Source organism: Epinephelus moara, chromosome 1 (genome assembly GCF_006386435.1).
Source record: "Epinephelus moara isolate mb chromosome 1, YSFRI_EMoa_1.0, whole genome shotgun sequence".
Taxonomy (NCBI): domain Eukaryota; kingdom Metazoa; phylum Chordata; class Actinopteri; order Perciformes; family Serranidae; genus Epinephelus; species Epinephelus moara.
In genome coordinates this window covers 47,123,109-47,146,956 of record NC_065506.1, presented here as the reverse complement: position 1 = coordinate 47,146,956, position 23,848 = coordinate 47,123,109, and the positions used below count along the sequence as shown (strand labels likewise).

Genomic DNA, 23,848 nt, shown 5'->3' with positions numbered 1-23,848 from the left:
TGTGGTCATATGCCTACAAAGTTGCGTGGTGATGGGTGAAACCCTTGAGATGTTATACACCTTTATGTGATGAGCCACGCCCTCCGCAATATTCATTGCCTTATAGAAGCTCAGTTTTAGTAAGTTTTCCAACTTTTGCCAAGAGGGAACTTTAGATATTGCTCCCTAGATTATGTTCACCCAGTTTCATGCAGATCGCCCAAACTTCCTAGGAAGAGATCCATTTGAAGTGTTTTTCAAAAAATTTAAAATGGTGGAAAATCCATATAACTGGAAGTTATGGGTTCTCTGTGCAAAGTTTCATGTCTCTACGACATACGGGGCATGAGATATGCCCATTCAAAGTTTGCAATTTCAATCGGTTGCTATAGCGCCCCCCTTTGGCCAATTGATGTAATATTGCTTCATTGGCATCGTCCCATGACCCTCTACCACTGTGCCAAATTTCACATGGATTGACCAAGTCAGTGAGGAGAAAAATGTGGAACAGACACACAGACAGAGTTTTCATCATTATATAGTAAGATACTATGTCTGTTTAAATGGATCAAGCCTTTTCCCACCGTAAATCACCCGTGATAGGAGGACCAAAAGAACTTTGCTGCAGGAGGTGAAACACAGTCCAAAGCATTTCTGGTGTATCTGTAACTGCACGGCTCAGTCAGCAGATCAATATTTCCAACAGAAATATGCTTAGAGCTGATAATGTTCATTTCCATGAGATCACAGATCTTTACAAACTGAAGAGGGCCCGTAGGACAGCACCAAGAGAACAAATATCCTGGGATGTAGAGTTTGGTCACTATTACGTACGCTTACGTGCGACGTAATTACGCACTTACGTCAAGACGTTGCCTCCCTAGTCAAGACAGCACGCACAAGGTCGTAACTGCAGTTCGGCGCAAACATGATGTCTCTTGCTGCCCGGTCAGGGGCATTTTCCCCTTACATGCAGGCTACAGCTGTTGCTGTCGCCGGTCCCCTGAAAGCTCTGGTCCCCGGGGTTGTTGTAAAGGGAGAGAAGTTTTCGTTGGACCCAAAACAAAAGTTCCTGTGCCGCGAATCGCTCAGCGGTCAAAGCCCAAAGACCGGGCCTGCTGTGACGGTTAGCATCAATGGTAAGTCTGTGGGCTGCTAGCATTAGCGGGCTAAGACAGTGTTCTGTTGTTTTAATGTGTGTATTTAAAGTGAACTTCAAAAGTCATTCAGTGAGTTTGCCGTAACATAGTTTAGCTAACGTTAGCAGCAGGCTTTTCCAGGTTGTTAGCTCGCATCCTGTTAGCCTCTAGCATCCTGTTAGCCTCGGTGGCTAAAGGGCGGCCTACACTGGAGGTCAGTTTTAAGTAGGTGACATAATAACACTTATCTTACTCTGTGTGTTTGGTACCAACAGCGTCTTTGCGGAACAGAATATATAATATAAATCTTGGGAAGCCTGTCCATACTGACTTGATGAAGTAACGTCAACGTTAGCCGTTTGAAAGACACAGAAGCCGGTGTACGCTAACGTTACCTTCAGTGTCCCCACGTCACCCTTGTTTTGTAATCTGTAACCTTACTGTGTAAGTGTAAAGGTAAAAGTTGAAGATGATTTCACAAATTAAGTATTTTACTAACACTGCGGTCAGGGCTGTAACGGTAACCACAACTGTTTTCACTGTGATGCAACTGTTTTAATATTTAGTAGATATTTGGGTCCCCTTCCATGTGTCCTGCCTTTAGTTATATGTTCCTCTGATCAGCCTGGAGAGGCTTCAGTAACATGGACTCTATACTATGGATCCTCTTCTGTTTTTCCCCCATTGTTCATTAGTTGTCACATCTAAAAAGACAAGTCCAAGAAAACTCTCTCCTCAAGGGAACAAATAGACAAACGAGATCAGGTGTAGTAAGATAGTAAGGTGTCCCTGTGAAAAAGATAAACAAGGAAAAATTACAACAGTGGTCAAAGTGTGTGCCTGTATGATTTAGAGTAAACAAAATATATAATAAATGCTAAATACAAATCGAGATGTTCCAGTACATTTTTTTCCCGACTGATACCGATACTGATACCAGTACCTGAACTTGCCTATTGTACAATGAAGAGTACTGATCTGATACCACTGTTAAAATAATGGTTAACAACAGTTTAACAGCTGCACATTAATAACCTTGTATGGATGTGAAATGACTGCTAGTATTGTTCTATGTAGTGCTGCAAAAATATACCAGTTTCAAGGTATACTGTGATATAGAAGTTGACAGTTATCATACCATGTACATTTGCATATCGACAATATCTTAAAAAACAGGTAACTAAGTTAATTTCAAAGGCAAGACTTGTTACACATACTTTCATTAACAAAATGGTTTCAGTTACAGTAATAAAGTGTTTGTTCAACCAAAATTAACCCTTGATAATGGTTTAAATTCTGCAATGCTGTGAAACCACGATATTTTCTGAGACAGTTGTCGTATCATCTCCTACAGTTGCAGCTCTATTTGTATGATATGTTTTATCAGTCAGAAGAATCTAATCATTTATAAATAATATATCCTTAATATAGTTAAGAAAAAAATATCAGTGTGTTGTCTGTCCAGATTCGCTTGGAGCTCACTGAAAATTAGACCAGACGGTGAGCCGTACACAGAGCTCAGCACCTCTGGCACCCAGTGTGAACAACCCAATGACATGGGTGCTGAAAGGAAGCTATCAGCGTGCTTTGTAGCGCTTTTGTGTCCAGTGTGAACCTGGCATTGCACTGCTAAAACATCCTTAGATTCCACAGGAGCAAATCTTGTCCTTTTTAGCTTCAAAAATTGTAGTGCATCTCTGATCCACAAAGAGGAGGGAGGGGTAGCCTGCTCCCTATCAAGTCAAATGAGTCCTCTGGCTAAAAGAGTGTCTGTGCACTGCTGAGGTGATTGTCTTCATACTGGACAATAAAAAATCACTGTAAGAGAATTTAGATCTACTGGTCTTTTAAGTATCCTGGGCAGGGCATCATAAATGGATGACCAGCAGCCTGAGAGCCTCGTGAAGTCAGAATGTAAGGGTTCCAGGTGAAATTTAAATAATACAATAATCATCAACTGATGAATGCGAGGAGAGTGAATCTTTCAGTATCTCATGGTTCAGTTTCCAGTTCTTCTGGTCATGATTCCATGCAAAATCGACTCTCAGTTCAAAAAAGTTCCAACTCAAGAAGCAGTTCTCGATTTCGTACACAGAGGTGCTAATTTTAGGATCTACCTCAGTCCACTTTGTGCTAAGAAAGGCGATGTTACCATTCATCTTGAATGCTTGGCTTATTTATGGACAGGCACTAATCACAGTACATGGCTCTTAAGCCAACAGCACACGTCTCTTCCTCTCATCTTGCGCCATGTTTATCCAGTATTTATGTAACTGTTTATCCTCTTTTTTTTCCATTTATTTTTTTATTGTTTTTTCAGTTTAATTATATGTACAGTTCAAGAAAATCCTCTATTAAAATACTTTTTTTTAATAGTTCTTTACATCCACACATTCCAAAAGTCAGTGAGTAATCATTTTAAATAATCATGAACTTAATATTGACTAGAATAATTGATTGTGATTTTGCCATAAATAAGCAGCCTTAGTGTGCACTTCCTTTAAGGCCCAGGCACCTCAAACAGACATATCAGACTGCGTAGACTCACGTTGCCTTGTCTCAGCTGGAAAGTTGCACTTGAACACACCGACTGCACAACTACAGCCAACGGCCACCTACCGTATGTTCTGCCCCTCTGAGAGCAAATAACTCCATACCAGCAGGTTGTGTTGGAATATAACAACCTTTTGTAGCTTCTAACTTTCTCCGTCATTTAAAATGTCAGCACAGCTGCCAGTATTAATATTGATTTGGTCTTATCTCAAAATAGATCAAGACAAAGGCAGAAACAAATGAAATGCATCATTAAAATTTATTTGAAGTCATTTTCAAATAAATAGACATTTATGTACATTGACAAACGAGCTGCTCCAGCACAAATAGACCCGCTAACACACCAACAAAACTGACAGCACGAGCCAGATCCTGTGTGCATCTGGAGATTAGTGTGTCTTCAAATGATCTATGCTGTCGAACTGATGACTTTGTTTGTGTCTGCAGGCGCCGCAGGAGTCCGATATGCCCACACGGACGTCAGGGTACCAGACTTCTCTGACTATAGGCGCCCAGAGGTGCTCGACCCCAGCAAGTCCTCTCAGGAGAGCAGTGATTCCAGAAAAGCCTTCTCGTACCTGGTCACCGGCGCCACAACTGTGGTGGGCGTCTACGCCGCCAAAACAGTGGTCACTCAGTTCGTTTCTTCCATGAGCGCCTCGGCCGATGTCTTGGCCCTGTCCAAGATCGAAATCAAGCTGAGCGACATCCCCGAGGGTAAGAACATGACCTTCAAGTGGAGAGGCAAACCGCTGTTCGTCCGTCACCGCACAGAGAAAGAGATCGCCACAGAGGCCGCCGTGAACATCGGAGAGCTGCGCGACCCAGAGCACGACAAGGACAGAGTCATCAACCCTGAATGGGTCATCGTCCTGGGGGTGTGCACACATCTGGGCTGCGTGCCCATCGCCAACGCCGGCGACTACGGAGGTTACTACTGCCCCTGCCACGGCTCACACTACGACGCCTCGGGCCGCATCAGGAAAGGCCCCGCCCCCCTCAACCTGGAGGTTCCCTTCTATGAGTTTCCAGATGAGGAAACTGTGATTGTTGGATAAATAACACTCCTCAGACTGAGCTCTGGTTGTATAACAGCTTTCACTCTGTCAGAAGCATAACGGCTGTCTGTATGATACACATCTGCTCAGTGTGGTGATGCTTTAGAGCGAATGTTTCGGTGTAATGATGCTGTGTTCACGTCTTATTGGTTCTGCCAGCTGGGCAAAACTGTTCACATCATTTACAACTGGTACATGTGGAAATGTTTTGTTCTCTGCTGTGTTTCAATCAGCGTCACCATTTTCCCAAACATGACAGATGTTGGTCATCCTCTCTACCTGTTGTTTTTAATGTATTGCAATCACTTTACATAATGAAAGCAAGCAGGAGCTGCTGTATTTTAACATGCAAACCATTCAGAATATGGTTAGAAGGTTGGAAGATACCATCCTTTTTTTTCTTTCCTTGCCCTTGAATATGATGTGAACATGAAATTAAAACACCTGCTTATCTTATTAAATTATAAATCCATCTACTAGCAAAGAACAAATGAGTTCACGTCTGGTTAATAAAGATTTCTATTTTATTTGATGACTGGATTCAGTGTTTAGCCTTTCTTTGCTTAAAATGGTTTCATGCAAGTAGTGAAATACTAGTTTTTGTCCCACTGACTCTCTGTAAACAGACATATGAATAGCAGGACTCCAGTGGTTAAGGTTATGTTGCCGTGCAGTGGTTGTGTGTCAGAGTCAAACATGAAGTTGAGCTTTATTTTGTAGGATGTCTTGTTTAATACAGGCAGGTTTGGCTGGTTGTTACAAAGAGTGAGATTGAAGACAAGCCTGCTTTGCACTGACAAACCAGGGTAAATATAATAAGGTGTACACTGAAAGGTTTCAGAAATTGATTTCCTGAGATTGATTTTCTCTGAATGTCCTTAAAGGGATAGTTCAGATTTTTGTATTGTATTGCTCTGACACAGATGTAGGCATAATCAGTACAGGCCACTGGGCACCCAGTAGCTCAGTGGGTAGAGCAGGCAGCGTCCTGCCACAGTGACCACAGGCTCAAATGACCCATAGCCCTTGTGCTGCATGTTTTGTTTACCATCACGTATGTCTCTTTATTTACTCCCCACATTCCCACTCGCTCTTCTCGTTTCCCAGCTAGCTGCTTGAACAGAGTTTGATATGTGCACAAAACTTTGGGCAAGTGGGGCAAAAACTCAAAAAAAACACAGGAGCTGCTGGTCTGCCACTGCCTCGACCAGTTAGTGTTACTGTGTGACCGTAGTGAATCTGAACTAACCCTTTAAAACACCAAAGTCACACAACAGCACAAACAAACTGACGGAGGCAGCGGTGGAGCAGCAGCTCCTTCGCTCAGTGATGTTAAATCACTGTTTTTCTCAGTGGTGTCTGGCTTTAAAGAGAGCGATACAACAGCTTCATTCTTTCACTGATAATACTCTCAATATAGCATGTGCTTAAACTGATGTTCATTTTATTGAGGTAGCTAATTGCGGTGAAATTAAAAAAATTTCAATTCGAGTGCAGGCTGGCTGACGCAGACGCCGCGACATGCGCCCCCCTCGCGCGCTGCTCAGCTCCGCGGCAGACGGTCCAGCTGTTGCTGCTTGTTCTTGCGAGATTTCAGGCACGGTATGAGATGGCTGCTTGTTCTCGAGATATTTTGGCCGCGCTTTGGAAAGCAGAGCTAAATGGTAAACAAACATGGCAGCACACCGCTAAGGTAAGACAACACGTTTACATGTCGTTTTCTATATGTTCTCTGANGCGGCAGACGGTCCAGCTGTTGCTGCTTGTTCTTGCGAGATTTCAGGCACGGTATGAGATCGCTGCTTGTTCTCGAGATATTTTGGCCGCGCTTTGGAAAGCAGAGCTAAAGGGTAAACAAACATGGCAGCACACCGCTAAGGTAAGACAACACGTTTACATGTCGTTTTCTATATGTTCTCTGACTAGAGTTGCCACCCGTCCCGTTTTTCCCAGAATTGTTCTCTTTTTTCATCAGCTGTCCCGGGGAAAAAAAAATCTCTCCCGGGACACAATTTGTCCCGTTTTTTGGGGGAAAATGCAGCAGCAGGCCAAGGAGTCCATCCAGAATCAGTGCAACAGGCCCCGAACGACGCATAGTGCGTCCAAATTCACACCTGTTTTTCTCTATGGTTTTTCTCCGCGACCGTGCGTCACAGCGAGAAGCCACGCATATCACTTGAAACAGCAGAATCGTAACTTTCCGAATGTTTTCACAGCGAAAAAAAGATAAAGTTACACTAAAATGATGTATAACAGAGCTTTCATACAGCTTTGCACACACATTACTCTTGGATGGATTACTCGCGAATGCAGGCTCGCACAGAAATGCCACGCATATCACATGAAAGCGCAAGACCGGATCTTGTTATCAGTCACTTCATATAGTGAGGAATATCGTATCTTGCTTGCGTGTGTTTCTCCCTGTCTATCCACATTTGTAGTCCGGCTTTCAAGATGCAAATATCTCCATATTGTCCCGTTGACACTCCATCAAACTTTGTATGACAAGACAAGCGCACTTCACCTTTGCGCACCCAGACAACTGCAGCCTAATTATGCATGCTGACAGGGCCGTAGTCTCCATATACATTGAGGGGGACACGTGCCCCCCCAATGCCCAATTTTTTTTTTTTACTGCAATCAAAGTGGCAAATATTATCTTGGAGGACATCATTGCACTTGGTTGACTATTTTTCTATGATCTTAGATGTAAATATTGCATGTTTCTTTCAGATAAAACACATTTTTGACTTGTGAATGAGTCAATGGAATTTCTTGCAATAATGAAAAAATACTGGCAATCATGTCCGNGGCTGTATCTAGGCTAACGGCTAACATGCTAACTATTATTTCTATGTCACTAGTCACTTGAAACAAATTTAGGACGATAGGAGACAGGTTGAAATAAACGAAATTTCCCTTTAAGACTGACAAGCTGAGCATATCTGCACGTTGCCAGTGATTAGTGTGTGCCTAACTAATAAGCAGCGTGCACTGGGACACATGGTAACTACCTTACACCACTGGTTGACTGGAACATGTTTTACTAACTGTGATGTGAAACATGCAAAAACCTTTAATGCTCTGTTTTATGGGTCTGTGATTTCCTGACGGGAAGTTTCCTGCAAAGACATAATAATTTGTCACAATATGATATAATGATATGGACAACAGAAATGACTCTAAAGAAAGGCTCCATTTAAACACTCTGGTTCTTCCTCTGTTTTTGGAAACTTTGCTCTTCATAGATATTAAACTGTGTGCTTGTCTATAGACAAATTTAACATCTGTACATGATTAGCTGACCTGCTGTTCACTGACTAAATACTCCTTTGTTACCCTACTAATTAAGTGGAGGTAATTAATTAGAAGTGTTAACAATTAAACACCCTCTCTATTTCCCAGTAACCACTGAGCCCCTCTCACAGACATCTTGGAAATAACTGGGATACTGATTGAGTGATCTAGAGATGAGCAGAACAGAATTAGCTGTATCTGTTCAACCAAATCATTTATCTGTAGCTGGACTCAGAATGGGCGGAGTTTAGACCGGGAGTGGGTGGGGCCTAACCAGAAGTTATATAAAAAGAATACTGCCCACAAAAATGACAACTTGTATTTAATTTACGATGTAACGTTGAATTCGTGAAGCAAACTTTTTCTGATGGTGAAAATCCAGAAAAGGAGAACATTCTCCCTGAGATGAAGTAAACGGGCACCACGTTTAACAACAGTAAATATTATCAAAGCTCTCACACAACTCGCGCAGTATAATTCAAGTCTCATTTATCCAGTCGTATAACTCAGCTCTTCACAAACATGCATTTTAACTAAAACCAAGGAATGAGCGAGCACACCATTATCTGTATCTGTTAAACCAACTAAATTGTTTGCAACTGTGCCTGGTGAGGTTAAAAAAGCGGATTCATACTTGTGCATCAGCTCTATGCACAGCCTACGCCGTCGCCCACACATGTGGCCTATGCTGTTGTGAGCATTTATACTTGCGCGGTGGTGTGTCTGTGTCACTCTGTAGTTACACCTCCAAAACACTAGTTAGCGGTGGGGTTACAGTGAAGTGCTGTAAAGTTTAGTTGATTCAAACACATGTTAAACACACATTAAACAGACATTAAACATGGCTTAATAGAGACAGTTTCAAACACAAATCAGCTTCACTATAACTCGCAGCATTCACAGACAAACACTTGTCTTTATCTGGACACATTTTCCCCACAAATACAACATGCTAATGTTATTAGCACAAGCCTATGGCATTTTACATTGTATAAATTAGCCTAGCAACTACAGTATCTCACATAAGTGAGTACACCCCTCCCATTTTTGCAAATATTTCATTATATCTTTTCATGGGACAACACTATAGAAATGACACTTTGATATAACTTAAAGTAGTCAGTGTACAGCTTGTATAGTAGTATAGATTTACCTTCCTCTGAAAATTACTCAAAACACAGCCATCAACATCTAAACAGCTGGCAACATAAGTGAGTACACCCCACAGCGAACATGTCCAAATTGTGCCTAAAGTGTCAATATGTTGTGTGCCAACCATTATTATCTAGCACTGCCTTAACCCTTTTGGGCATGGAGTTCACCAGAGCTCACAGGTTGCTTCAGGAATCCTCTCCCACTCCTCCATGATGACATCATGGAGCAGATAGATGTGAAGACACCTTGCGCTACCCCACCTTCAGCTTGAGGATGGCCCACAGGTGCACAGGTGAGTTTAGGGCTGGATACATACTTGGCCAGTCCATCACCTTCACCTTCAGCTTCCTCAGCAAGGCAGTTGTCATCTTCTAGGTGTGTTTGGTTCATTATCATGTTGGAAAACTGCATTGCGGCTCAGTTTCCGAAGAGGGGCGATCTTCTTGTTGTTGTTGTTTTTCTGTTAAGCCTGTAATTGATATGGGTTGATCAGAATATGCTATATTTATTATTTATTAAAAAAACAATCTCAGGGTTGAGCTTCAGATCATTTTTGATCTCAAGAGTAAGAAGTTGAACACAGCGACCCAAATTGGGATCATCACACACAGACACATTTTACTAAGCTGATTGTTGTACCCATAAAAAGTACACTATCAAATACCTGAAACTCATTTCATCCAATATTTGGCTCAACACTACTAAAAACCTTGCACTGCCTGAGCAATGGGTTTGAGCTCTGCTTGAGCAAAGTTAAAATGCATGCATGTGTCCAGGCATTCTGTTCAGCCGTGCATGAGATTGTTTGTGTTTTAAGTTGTGACCTTTTAGTGAATATGGATATGTTTGTCAAGTACTAAGCATACGACTGTATAAATGAGACATTAGCCCCTTTTACACTGCAAGATTTTCGGTGAATGTCGGGCCATTGTGCCGGCAAGCTGCGAGCGTTTAGACACACAGAGCTGGATTGGCGAGTTGATCCAAGGTGCCCGATTTTCCGCCTCATAGGGTAGACATATTGGCAGAACCCTTTTGGTTTAAAACAAACGAGAGGGCCTTCTGCCACGGGAGGGGCTGTTGATGACTTGTGGGAGGAGCTGTTGATGACGCCGCACGTGCGAGCCACTGGTGATGGATAAACAGGAAACAGCTGATAGCAGGAATTAGCGAGCAGCTAGTAGCAAGAGGGAAACACAAACCTGACAGACACTGTAAAGATGAGCAACTGGGGAGACAAGGAATTGCGCGCCCTCCTTGTCCTCGCAAACGAAGAGGCCATTAACCGTCAGATGACGGGGACGGTGAAGAACGGGCCGACTTATGAGAGAATCGCCGAAGGACTGACCAGCCGCGGCTTCCCTCCCACGTCACTGTTTACGTCACACGCTGAGCTACACGTTTTGTTACTTGCTCACGCCCCCCATTGCCCCGAAAAAGGCGCATTCTGTATTAACAAAAGTAGGTAGGCGGCATTTTGCTGCACTCCCCGATTTTGTTTTTATCCTGCCAATGCTGAAAAAAGACTGATTGGGCTTTCCTGCAAATTTGCACAATTCCTATTTAAAATGGATTCATCACTCTCCTTAATTATAAACCATCTTAATGGGGTCTAATCACCAAAGACTTGTTACATTTTTTCATTCTTATGTGAACATGTAAATAAATATTCTTTTCAGTAAAAATGAGTCTCTGCTGATTGAGCTATTAATGATTCTCATACCCATAAAAAGTACATTATCTGTACCAGATACTCGTTTCATCCCAGTATTTAGCTCAACCCCAGAATGAACGAGGTCTGTCCCTCTGATAAAGCTTATTGATGTCTCCTGACATTAAATGTTTTTCTCCTGTGGTGTCAAGTGATCACTGACTGTCAGTAAACATAAGCAGCTGCACACAGTTAATTAACATCACTTACCACACAGGAGGTGATTCCAGAGAGGCTCTGTCGCCCCTTCTGATCGTGTATGCGAGTCAAACTGCAGCATCATGTCCATATCTTGTCGTGTGTGTGTGTGTGTGTGTGTGTGTGTGTGTACATACATACAAGCCTCCACTCCGGAAGCATAAAGCTCATTGAGCTGTATGCCGCTATGATGTCAGAGAGCTCATATTAGAAACATCAAATTGAAATAGAAAATGGAAGGCGTCCTTTTCAAGGCGACAGCTGGAGTTTTGATGGAGTGAGTCCTCCTGCCTCCCGCTGTGTGCACAGTAGCTCACAGCGCTGCACATTGAGATGAAAATGAGAGCTCAGTTAGAGGAGCCTGCGTGCCTTTGAGGTGGGAACAGTTATTTCATGACAGCACAATAAAGTCTAATAGAAGTTTCTCTTTTCTCTGCCGCTCTCTGCAGTGGGACCCTTTTCATGCTTGACACAAGCAGCCGCTGATGTGTGAAGCTTAAGTAGTCTTAGTAATGCTGCCAGTCATGATCAGCACAATGCAGAGTTCCTCCTCTCCTCACAGTGAAGCTGCAAAGGAGCACACGATGGAGGCAGTGTGGCTCTGTGTACACAGGCACTGCCCTTCATCATTTTCTTTTACAACCAGTCCCTTTATATCTACGATTTGAGTTATACTTGTTCACTACACATATCACACACACACACACACACAACTGCAGCACGGTACTGTTCAGGAAACAGGCTGTGATATCTGTTTACAGCTGTCTGTGTGTGGCTGTGATAAGCAATATGTTGTGGTAGAGATTGTTCAGATACCAAACTTAAGTTTAAGAATAATTTTCCTCCCAAGTTCCCTCTGAGGAAAACTCTCCACAAGATTTCCAAACTGTTAGTGTCAGGCAGGAAATCCAAAGTGTGGGATCATTTTNATCATTTCATCATTACATTCATATCAGAAACATGCAGGAGACTAGTCCACTGATGGACCCTGATGAGGGCTGTTGGTCAGCTAGGAAAATCCTTAGTTGGGGGCAGCTCTCGAAAGTAGTGAATGTGCTAAGCCATGATTGTCACAGCCTCCAATGCATCACCTATGATAATGCATTCTTTCTGATCCCACAGGTGCAACAACGGAGAGTGGCCACAAAATTACCAAAAATGTGTTTGGCATGCTCCCAGTGCATTTGGCAGAGCGCACTAGACGGCGATCTGGCTGCTCTGTGCACACAAGCCTCAAGAGGACACTGCATTACCATTTCATAACCATTACCATCTTGATGCGATCAATAAAATCAATAATGGGAACTCATTGATCTGACATTTTCAGATCTGGCCATGCCAAGTCAAGCCATGCCACGCTGATTTGCATTTCCATAATCAGTCTAGTCTGCTGTGCCACATCAACCTTCTCCAGAGTAGATCCAAAAGCCAGGATACCCGCCCTCAAGCGGGTAGCAGTGGTGAGAGAACCCCGACAACCCCCTTAAACAAGCGTGACCTCACACTTACGAGGCACATTTGGAAGGCTTGCCATGGAAAGAAAAACGAGTCAGCCTTCAATGTCCACGTTCGTATCCTTAAAGCCACAGTGTGTAGCAATTGTGTGTTTATAAGGTAGGACTGTTGGGGTGGGTGTAAATCACGTCTTGTCTTTTGACAACTGACAAGTGGCTAAACCTCACACACCTCATCCCTCTCCTCGCATCACTGCACCGCTGACAGCTGTTAGCCGCCGTTAGCGGCGCCGCTACTACCATGGCACTACTGCAGCATAACAAAGTCCGACTCTTTGAGCATAATGCAGGATCATGCATATGCAGCATCACGGGAGACGGAATCCTTATCGCCAAGAAAACGCAAAAGGGAATCAAAAAGGCAACGTGACCGGCGAATTCAAAAAACGAGGGTCAACATCGGGGTAGCCTTTCACAGGTGGAGAGAGCTGATTAAGGAGAAAGGTAATGCAATCACAGGCCAGCGCCGCTGTTAGCTGTTAGCCGCTGTTAGCCGCTATTAGCTGTTAGCCGCTGTTAGCACTAACATCGACTAACAGCAGTGCAGTGATGCTGGGAGAGGGATGAGGTGTGTGAGGTTGAGACGCAGATGTCCCCTTTTCAAGTGAAGAAGCTGAATAAGTATGATCCTCCATCTTACGAAGCCAGAGGTTTTCAAATGCACCGGCACTTGTGACTAGCCTGCTTGCTGCTGCTTTTCGTCACTCTACCTGCAGGCGGAAACCGGAAACCGACAAGTGAAAACACGAAAGGCGATTCCGTATTTCTCAAGTATGTCCCTGTACGTACCTGTATTTTAAAGATGGCGCACGTACATGATGAGACACCAGACGCAATGTAAATGAGAATTTTGGAGCTTATGGACATACTTAGATACGCTGATGGAGGTAAATACACATGTGCTAGGACACACTTTTGACTGCAAAATTTGTTTGTCTCAAAGAACAACTGAAATTGTTACACATAGTGCCTTTAAAAAAATGTTGGTTTTAAACCGGGCTCGGGCTCATAATTACAGTTAAAGGGGACGGGCCAGGCCAGGCTCGGACAGAACATGCACAGGCTCTAAACTGAATGTCTGTGGTTTGGAGTTTAGTTTCTCTCCTGCGTCCTGTTTGTGCTTTAGATATCTGCTTTATTTTACTGTTTCATGTTCACTATCAGCCGTATTAGAAGTTGTGTGAAGTTGCTGCTCGAAAACTCAACATTTCCTTATTTTGCTGCTTCACAATAAAAGTTTTACCTCACAAATAAGGAGGGGACTTTTATTGTGAAGAGTCTACAGGAAATGAAATATGTTTATTACTGAATTAGCAGAACTTTGTCAGCTTCTTCAATTAAGACAAGTCTAATACTACGGCAGGGAGGAAGAGTAAAATCAGAAACAGCCACAGTGAGATGTTGATGAAGAGCTGCAGACAGCAGGCTCTTACTGCACCTCTGCAAACAGCTCACCTCCAACAGATAAACTTCTTTTACCTGCGCTGCTGTGGAAAAACACATGCAGCAAAAATAACAGGGAACTTTCGCCCATGGATCAGCCCGCTGCTTTTAAACATCATCTCTCAACACTAGCCGTCATCAGTTAGAGACACAGCTTCAGGCAGGTAGCCATGTTGTAACAGAAATGCAAATCCTGCTGCACTGGGCTGGAGGCCTAAACCAAGCCATCCAGCCCATGACTGTCGAAAAGGTGTATTTGCCTCTGTGGTGATCTCTGGTGCCACCATCACACAGAAGTTTTTAGGCATACAAAAAAATAATGAAATCAAAATGTAGTAAATTGAGCACATTCATGCTCCCCTGAGGGTGAACCTTGTCTTGTTTGGACACCTATAGCAGGGGACCACTAGTTGGGCTTTATTTAGTCTTCTTACACCTTCGTCTCTCTGGGGAGTGGAACATACTCGGCCACTGAAACATTCAGATTCAGCTGATTTATGTTGTTCTGGATCATTGTAACACAGAACATGAATGTCCTAGACTCAGCAGTGGTCATCTGACAGTAACTGTACAGATCAGAGTGCACAGAAGTAAAGAGACAGATATAAAAGCTGACACACTGACTCACCCACACCTCCACCTCAGCCTTGTTTCTGTGCAGAGTCCAGCCAGATGAGGTGAAGGTGTCACCTTGACGGGGGAAAATCTATTTCAGAAAGCTTTTAGGACAGGTGCGAGAGTCTCTGTCACCTGAGGCTACAAGATGCTCCGTGAATCGCCATCCAACTGGAAAATGCTCCCACCTGTCCGCTGTGTAATTTCCACATACACACACTGTTATTTTTTTAGTGGAATAAAAGAAGCTGTACACCACCTATGACTTCTCTCCTCCTGCAGACCCACCTCATCATGCCTCATGAAAATGTTTGGTGCTGACAGAAGCTGCAGCAGCGCGTCACTGCAGAACAGAAAACTGACAGAGCTGCACTCTCAACACACACCTCCAGGTGTATGACTCAGATGGACTTGTGTTTGAATTATGGATGAGTAAACGTCTGGATTCTATTTATGGAGCAACTCTGGACTGACAAACATCTTCCTAAAATCAAAGATATCACTGGAGAAAGTTCTTCTGTCTGTAGGCTGTAGCTTAAACATGCAAATAAAGAGAGGGCTCTCCCACTAATTACGACCTATTTATACCACTAAACAGAACAATAATCATCATCAGTACTATTGATATGGTGTCCCTGTGTCATGTGTTTTTATTCATCATGATTCAACATCATTTTCATCTGTGGGAAATGGACTTCTGATCTGACCAGTTATAGTACTTTGGCACTACATGTCACAGTCACCCATTCACACACATTCATACACTGGCGAGGCTGCCATACAAGGCGCCACCAGCTACTCAGTTCAACACTCACACCCTTTCACGCACTGATGTCACAGCCATTGGCGCGCTTTTTAGGGTTCAGTATCTTTCCTAAGGGCACCAAGACGTGTGGACTGGAGGAGCAGCAGGAGCAGTCAAACACCACTCCAACTGGTAGAATTTCAGGAGCAGGACCACACCTTGATTGTGTCACTTCCTGCATAAATACCCACTTAACCCACTCTCCCTGCTACACTCTCATATTCTTCACCCCTCCCTCCCATCGTGTTTCCTCTGTGTCTCTCTTCCTGTACTCTACATAGGATCCTGAGGGGGATCAACATCAACATATTCAGCAAAGCAGTCCAAACCTCACAGGTCACTCATGTTTCGTCTTCAGTAAAACTACATGCATTGTTGATGGTGAGGTCCTTGCTGGTGAAATAAATGCTAATGTTGCTATTTGTCTATTTGATGTAGAGATGGGGAGCTGCAACATGTTTGCTTCCTTTCTAGGTGATACTGTAAGATGTTTTGAACTTTCCCCGCTGCCACCAAGTGGACAAAATGTCAAATCAGTTCAGCTTTTCTTTTAACTTCCCTGATTTATTGCTGTATATTGGAGTTTGTTGCAGTAATGTGAGGAAGCTTATAGTCATCACTCCACACAGATCTACTGTTTTCACAAGACAGGTTCACTCCCATCTCATCAAATACAGATGGCTGGTCAGTGGCTCTCGATGTCAGATAACGATCAGCGATGGTATGAGACACACTGGGCAGCTGCATGTCTTGATGCTCTGAGCTAATCCCGCAGTTTAAAGAGCATGACAGTCCAGTGTGGGCAGGTGGATGTTAGGGTGAATAGGTCAAACAAAGTCTGAACCTTCACCAGAGTGCTGTTCGTCTTCTGTGTGAAACCAAAAGTCAGTCAAGTAATTTGAATAACGATGTAGCGTGCTAGTAGGCTATGTGTAGCATTTGATGCTGTTGATGTCTGTCATGTCACATTACATTACGTTAGTAACAACTGTACTTATTTTAAGCCAAACCATGATGTTTTTCGCTAAACCCGACCACATACCTCTTGTGCCTAAACTTAAGGAAGTAAACCTAAAGAAACAAGTTTTTTTTACCTACGTTCTAAGTTAATTTTGAAAAAAGACTGTTTCCATTTAAAGAGCAGAAACTGCACGTCCTATGAAAATGGAAATTTATTTTGAAAAGATAAACTGATGCTGACACCGGAGGGATACCTAGAGTGTCATAAGCCCGTTTTACACTCCCTCTTCAAGGCAGGAGGTTCATGCCATTATGCCGCCTCACTGTTTTGTATTTAGGTACATTCACAGAGAGTGGTCTCGCCTTTAAGTTGGCATTGGAGGTAGTAATAGCACCGAAACGATGTCTGTATAAACGGGACAGCCCTCAGGACGGGGGCATGGGTGTGACATTCTGACAACACGTTATGTGTGTGACCCGTTCTGNCGACTATTTAGGAAAATCAGAGAAAAATATCATTTGCATAATAATTTGGAACGCGGTGTATAAACGGGACAGCCCTCAGGACGGGGGCATGGGTGTGACATTCTGACAACACGTTATGTGTGCGACCCGTTCTGGGAGATTTAAAAAGTCAGGTCAGGTAGCTGTTAGCAGTTAGCAGCTAACTAAGAAAAGATAAACAGTCACTGAAAAATTTTGGAAGTAATGCGGTCGGGGAGCTCCTTACCCTCCGAGCAGAGGACAAGATCAGCTGCTATAAAACAGAGACGGTAAATGATTGTTACCTCTGCCAAGGAGGTTATGTTTCCAGCGTTGGTCTGTTTCTCTGTTTGTCTGCAAAATAACTTGAAAAGTTCTGAACGGATTTTGATGACATTTTCAGGAAAGGTTGATAATGGGACAAGGAACAGATGATAAAATTTTGGTGGTGATCAGTTGAAGCGAAGTGGAATAAAAAGATAAAATGGTGGGAAATCCAAGCTGCTTGGCGGAGGTCTGCGCTCTCCGAGTGCTCTAGTTATTGACATGTTAACACCATTGTTATTGGTTATAAGGCGCTGCCGAGGCGTATGTTATTTGTCACACTAAAGGCCAACACTGTTGTGCGTGTACATGTCACGCCTGTTGTGTCTCCCTTGGTTTCACAATGCCGGCATGCAGTCTAAACTCACACACTGGAGCAGCATGATGCCGCTGTCATTTGGTTCTGTGTAAAAATGTAAGGGCGGCATTACGTTATTTTCTCCCGAGTGTTTCCTCTGGTTTTTAATGTGCAAATAAAAAATGTGCATAAAAGCAGGTTGATTGAAACAGTTATTGAGATTAAGAGTGTCCTCGCCAAGACGGCACAACCTCAAAACATAAAACACTATAATTACAGATAAGCAACACGACACCTGTAGGGCTCTTACTCCTTTTATAAAAAGGCTGCATCCCTACGAGGGACGTGGCCTCAGATGCTCTCATGTTTCAGAAGACTCGAGCAAAGGAGAGTCATTTCAGAAACTTTCTTTATGTCCTCTCACACTCTCTGCCTCCTCACTCACTGTTTACTTTATGTTCTCTTCATCTCTGCCTTCATCCTTCGTCCACTCTCATATCTGAAGCTCCACTCTGCAGGCCAATAAAGAAAAGAAAGAGTCTGTCTGTCTGCTGCTGGACCCTCAGTGAACCCTGGCTAATAAAGGCAGGTATCACTTTGTATGAACAGCTGGACTCTCACAGATTACATCAATTATTTGATAGCTAGCTATCAAATATTTATGACTATGAACAAAACTTTGGAGTGATTTTTCTACATGATGGAGGCTAAAATTTACTGAACAGATCCTGGGCTTTTTTGAGCTAATGAAATATGTCTGATTTTCAATATTATATAATATCTAGCTTATATTATTAATATGTGAGAGTCACAGGTAGGTACATATCATGGATGTATAAATTAAATATTCCAGCTGGAGTCCGACTGATCACTGCAGAGCTGTTGACCGCTGCAGTGTTTTCATCCCATGCTGCCTTTTTCCGACTTCCATTGATGCCACTTTTCAGACTGCCAAATAAAACCAGTTGGTTAAATGGAACCTGTGATGTCATCATTTCCATTTCTATCTCAGAAAATGTTTCCTCTCCATAACGTCTTGGGGCGAGGCCTCTAAACCCAGAATACATATTGGGGCAGGATATGTAAATGATGATTGTTTTCAGCCACCACATCTATCAACACCAGATCATTCCTATGCTGTGATTGGCCAGGTAAGAACCTTTCATGAATCACAAGCAAACGATATCCTAATATGATTTCTATGCTCGGACCTGTGCTGGTGCGTAAGATAGATTGATAAATGAGGGTCGATGTGTTAAGTGAAAGGTTTGGCCAGCTGGTGGTGTGAGAGGAGAAGAGTGTTGGACCAACAGACAGACTGACCAGGAATCTTTGTCCTTGTTTCTATCTTCAGTGCAATCTGCATTCTTATGTTATTTGTGAAAATCAAGAATACATTACAAGTTATTTCTCAGAAACCTGAAATGATCAGGTTTGTTTTCAGATCGTAAAACAGCTGATAAAGAAGGAGATGTGGAGCGGGGCGAACAGAGACGGAAATCACAGAGGTAGAAAAAAGCTGACGTGATTGTAAATTTCAGAGAAGTGTAATTTGAGAAAGAGGCAAATAACTCTCACACACTCGCTCCTCGAAATCTTCCCCTCGTCAAATTGAATGTGGGTTTGCTGAGCTCTAAAAAGAAAATTGGTTTTCTGCCTTGGGAGTGATAGTGTCACTGCTGGGGCTCATCCTGCTTGATCACATGATGAAGCTGAAATTGAAGGGTTGTTGAGGTTCATTCTGGCGAGGCCTTCAGACAATCATCTTCTTACCCGTCGGCCAATGAAATGTGATGACAGTGAGGTGCAGGACATCATGGTGGTTATAGAAGGACCGGGGAAAATTGTTTTAAAGATACAGAAGAGAACACAGATCATGTTTATTTGTTTTGTTTTGTTTTTGTTTTTTTTGCACTACTGCCTACATTAAAACGACATAGATTATGACATGTAACTGCAAATCAATTTAATCATTAAAAGCAGAGAAAAACATCATATATACAAACAGAGCAATATGAATATTCATTATACACACACTCTTAACTGTGTCTTATTCGACTAATGTTGCCAGCAAATGCATTTTAATAGACATGTAATGACATCCTGATTTAGCTGGAAAAGTGCACTCAGTAAGGTGCAGATCTCTGTCAGGTGGCTGCGTGTGACTCTAATGATGTCTGCATTGTGTGGATATAAAGAGACCCAGACCGTGGATTTCTTTGAAGGCAATGTCCATTTATTCCTGACAACAAGTGGCAAAACAAAATCCTCCGTCAAACTCAACCACACAAACTCCAGCCCCTACACAAATTAAGCAACACATGCCGTATAACTCAGCATTAAGAAAACTAAACAAATGTGTTATTCCTAAAGTTTGTATTATTATTTCAGATATAAGCCTCAAAAAATCTCCCAGGACGGGGCACTGTCACAGCTGAAGTTTCTCAGGTTATATTTATTTATTTCATTCATTCATGTTGTTTCCTGTTTTACTTTGAAACTCACATCTCCTCATGATTCACATCACTTCACTTCCTGCCCCTGTGTGTTTTCCCTCCCTCTTGATGACTTCACCTGTGTCTGATTGTCTGTCCCGCCCTGATCAGCCTCACCTGTGTCTCGTTATCCTTCCCCTCACCAGGGTACTTAGTGTGTGTCTTGTTTTCTCTCAGTGCCAGTTCGTCTCAGCTCCTTGTGTGTCTAGCGTTCCAGCCTGATGATAGACTCTGGCTCATCCATATTGGGTTTGTTTGCCTCCACTGATAGTCCTTCTGTGTACCTAACCCACCTTTTGACCAGTGAAGACTGTGTTATTTCACCCAAACTGTCTCCAGACTCGTATGTTTGAGTCCACTCTCACCTAGTTGACCAATTGTTACAGGCACGGTGAAATCCTGAACACAAGCTATGTTCAGAGCCTTTTCTCACTGCGAAACAGCTTCGTCCTGCATTAGAAAAGTACGCAATTAAAACAACCACAGAATTAATATAACAATGGCCAAGAGTCAGGGAGATAAAAATGCTGAATACGTCACAAAAAAGAAGCCTATTGGGGCGTCGGTGACTTAGTGGATAGAGCAGGCGCTCCATGTACAAGGCTGCTACCGCAGCAGCCCGGGCTCTACTCCAGCCTGTGGCCCTTTGCCTCATGTCACTCCTCCTCCTCTCTCTCTCTCTCTCTCTCTCTCTCTCTCTCTCTCTCTCTCTCTCTCTCTCTCTCTCTCTCTCTCTCTCNGTGTATGGTTGTTTAGAAATTTTAAAAAAACCACATAAATCATTCAGCGTTATATCAAAAGTTACTTAAAATATCAGATTCCGATTCAGACAAATTTATTAATCACACCAGGGGCAATAAATAGATGAGTAACAAATAAATATGAAAAATAAAAAATATGCCGAGGAGGTCAGTGGAATAAAGGACTCTATGAATATTTTTTAAAAGTTAATAGACCGATTATCAACAAAAGAAATCTAAAAAACAATAAAAACATTTGAAGAAGAAATAAATTACAGGGAATTTAAAAGATAAAAGACTGAATAAAAAATTTTGAATACTGGTTATATTTACAAGCAGGTAATGTGTAATGACGCTCTGACGGCAACCACGAAAATTCTCCTGCAAGAACACGTCCAGAAGAAGCTAAAATACTTGTGGCCTTCTGGAGGATCTGCTGACTGCAAAGACCGGTCAAGTCCCGTTGTGTCACTCCTGTGATCTTAGAGCAGATATTAACGATGCTAACGAGGCTCTCAGTAAAAGGCTGATAGAAACAGCAGAGGATGATGGGACTGATAGAAAAGGAATTTAGTTTACGGAGAAGCTGAATTCTCTGTCGCCCTCACTTCACCATATCTGCAGTGTTTACATCAAATTTAAGATGTTTATCAATACCAATCAATAGTTTTGTGGATCGAAAACTACATTGGACTTCTTGTCGGCATGAGGGTCAGTAAGTACTGTCTGTATTTTCATTCTAAAGTGGCTATTTCCTAACGCTGAGGACGGCTATGAGCTGAAACGCGTCCGTTCGACTGCTGCTGTGCAATCCACTATATTAAACAGTATTATACTTATGAGTGAGTGCTGTCGGGTTTTTCTGCTTTGCTGTAATTTTTGTGGACCGGCACCCAATTACACTTGATGGCGGCAACGTTGACGCACCGCTGAAACAGGCTGAAGCCGTCAACGAAGTATCTACTGTATATGATATCTATGCTGTAGACCCCTCTGTCTGCTTCTCTCTGGAATCACTCTTTCATTTTTCCAAAATATGATCATATTTCTTCAGGGAGTGCAGTTAGTTACAGTGTGGGCTCCATGTTTACTGCGATAGCTTGTTGGACCATCACAAAGGGGCGGGGCTTATTGAAAGGTCAATTGAAGTAAGAAAGAAGGGGCTGTGTTTAACAACAGCAAAGCTATATCAGAACATACAATATAACCCAAGTCTCATTTATCCAGTTGTGTGCTCAGTTCTTCCCAAACATACAAGTCTTATGTGCGGCCAAGTCATGTGTCGTGGCACCTGCTGAAGCAGAGGTTATACGCTGCAACGATGAACCCTGTGGATGGAAACACATTTGTTATAGAAAGAATATTGGTTCCTGAGTGAATCATGTCTCCACACCAAATTAAAATCACTCCTGCAGGCGCTGAGTAAAGTTGAGCATTTGCAACAGTTTCAAATCCCATTAACCTCTCCTGCATTTCAGCCTGATTGTTTGCAGAAACCATCCCATGTCTAAATATTGACTCCGTATATTTCATCCAAACAAACACACTCAAAAAAAAAAAAATCCTTTTCTGGTTCAGTTTGCTTTTATGAGGAGATGTTTAATTATCAGGCTGACGGAGCAGTTTCTCATTTACTATATCACAAATGGCGCGGCTGTGACACAGAGACAGTCTGAGGCAGAGATGTGACAGTTGGCAGTGACATTGTGCAGATCCCCCGCAGACAAAAGGCTTTGAGTGGAGACCTGCTCACTGGCTGACAAATGAGGAGGCTTCAGGCCAGCTGGTGCGATGTTGCCCTGTTGGCTCATCACGGCTGAGGTCGGTGGAAGGAGCAACAGCACTGCAATGTGACGATCCAGGAGCTGTTATGTCTGTTGAAACAGCTGCGTCCATTTCATCCACCTTATCGCCTTTTTGTGGCCATGTTTTTGTTGCATTTTGTCTGTAGTGAGGTTGGTAGCCACTAAAGGAAAATGATTTACTGCATTTAAAGCTCTGATTGTTGTTTAACTGTTTATCCAGCCACCTGAAACAGTCATCAAAGATTCTCACAAAGGGGGCGATGCCTGCAGGGTGAGGGTTATTTGAACAAAAAGCAGAGTCTTGTCTAAACCTAACCCCAACCCCTTCTCACCGCCACGTTTGTGCGACACAAAGCTGTATGCTTTTAAACAACATCTGCAATCCAACCAGGTAGTTTTGTTGCCTATACCTAACCACCAATCTTATCTTACCGCCACATTTGTGCAACTCAAAGCTGCGTGTTTTGTAGCGACACATCGCTGGATTTTACTGCAGTTGTGTGAGAGTTTACAAACAGATTTTTGGATATAGTTTTGCTGTTAAACGCCATCCCGTTTTCTTCCATTATTCAACAATGTAGTTGTGGAGGAGACAGAAAAACAAAGTTCTCTTCACAAGGTAACACAGTCTGAATAATTGATATATAAATGGTCATTTTGTGGGTGACGTGTTCCTTTAAAAAAGTTTCTCCTCAGATGAACTGGCTGAAGCGGCTGTAACTTTGGGAGGAGAACTCCTCTCCTGCTTGCACTGTTACGTAACGCAGACAGCGCTACATCATCTGTACCCCCCAACCTCAGGAGACCGAGGGGAGACAGAGATCAAGCTGCTGTGCTGAGCGAGCTCTCTCCCCTCTCTCCTCAGGACCATACATCACCACAGGGAAGGGCTCTTTAAAATGTAATGAGCTAATAATGCCTGGCAGTGAGAGAGCAGACAAACAGCAGTGTAGCAGAACAGAAAGAGTCTGTGTCCAAGAATGGATGCTGATGATATGACACATAAACAACGCTAAACAAGAGACATGCAGGATATATGCACGGTATGATCAGCAGCAGTGTCATGCACAGACATTTTTGGGAGCAGGTGCTCATGCAAAAAAAAAGGGGCACCTCTCTCGTAATTATTAATTAGAAAAATAAAGTTATACTAGTCCATACCCATTGGTAGCTTTGTCACCTTCTACCTATGCCAGTCCTCAACGCCTATGTGCAGTTTCACATAGATTGACCACGTCAGTGAGTAGAAAAACGTGGGACAGACAGAATGACTGAC

The 23,848-nt window shown here is 42.9% G+C and overlaps 2 protein-coding genes across 2 annotated transcripts in view; both read left to right on the top strand.

Annotated features, from left to right (window-relative positions):
- The window catches only part of si:cabz01068815.1 (solute carrier family 51 subunit beta), a 364,543-nt gene that overhangs the window by 320,124 nt on the left and 20,571 nt on the right, over positions 1 to 23,848 (top strand). The gene's annotated exons all lie outside the window — the stretch shown is intronic.
- Positions 846 to 5,261, top strand: LOC126395494 (cytochrome b-c1 complex subunit Rieske, mitochondrial). The gene is made up of 2 exons (XM_050053014.1): positions 846 to 1,118; positions 4,119 to 5,261. Exons 1-2 carry the CDS (start codon positions 908 to 910, stop codon positions 4,727 to 4,729), a joined length of 822 nt encoding a protein of 273 aa, XP_049908971.1. The 5' UTR covers positions 846 to 907; the 3' UTR covers positions 4,730 to 5,261.

Excerpts from the sequence above, each read along its gene's own strand:
- LOC126395494 (XM_050053014.1), top strand. The coding sequence starts at position 908 with ATGATGTCTCTTGCTGCCCGGTCAGGGGCATTTTCCCCTTACATGCAG. Across the intron at positions 1,119-4,118 it reads TGTGACGGTTAGCATCAATG|GCGCCGCAGGAGTCCGATAT; the intron begins GTAAGTCTGTGG and ends TTGTGTCTGCAG.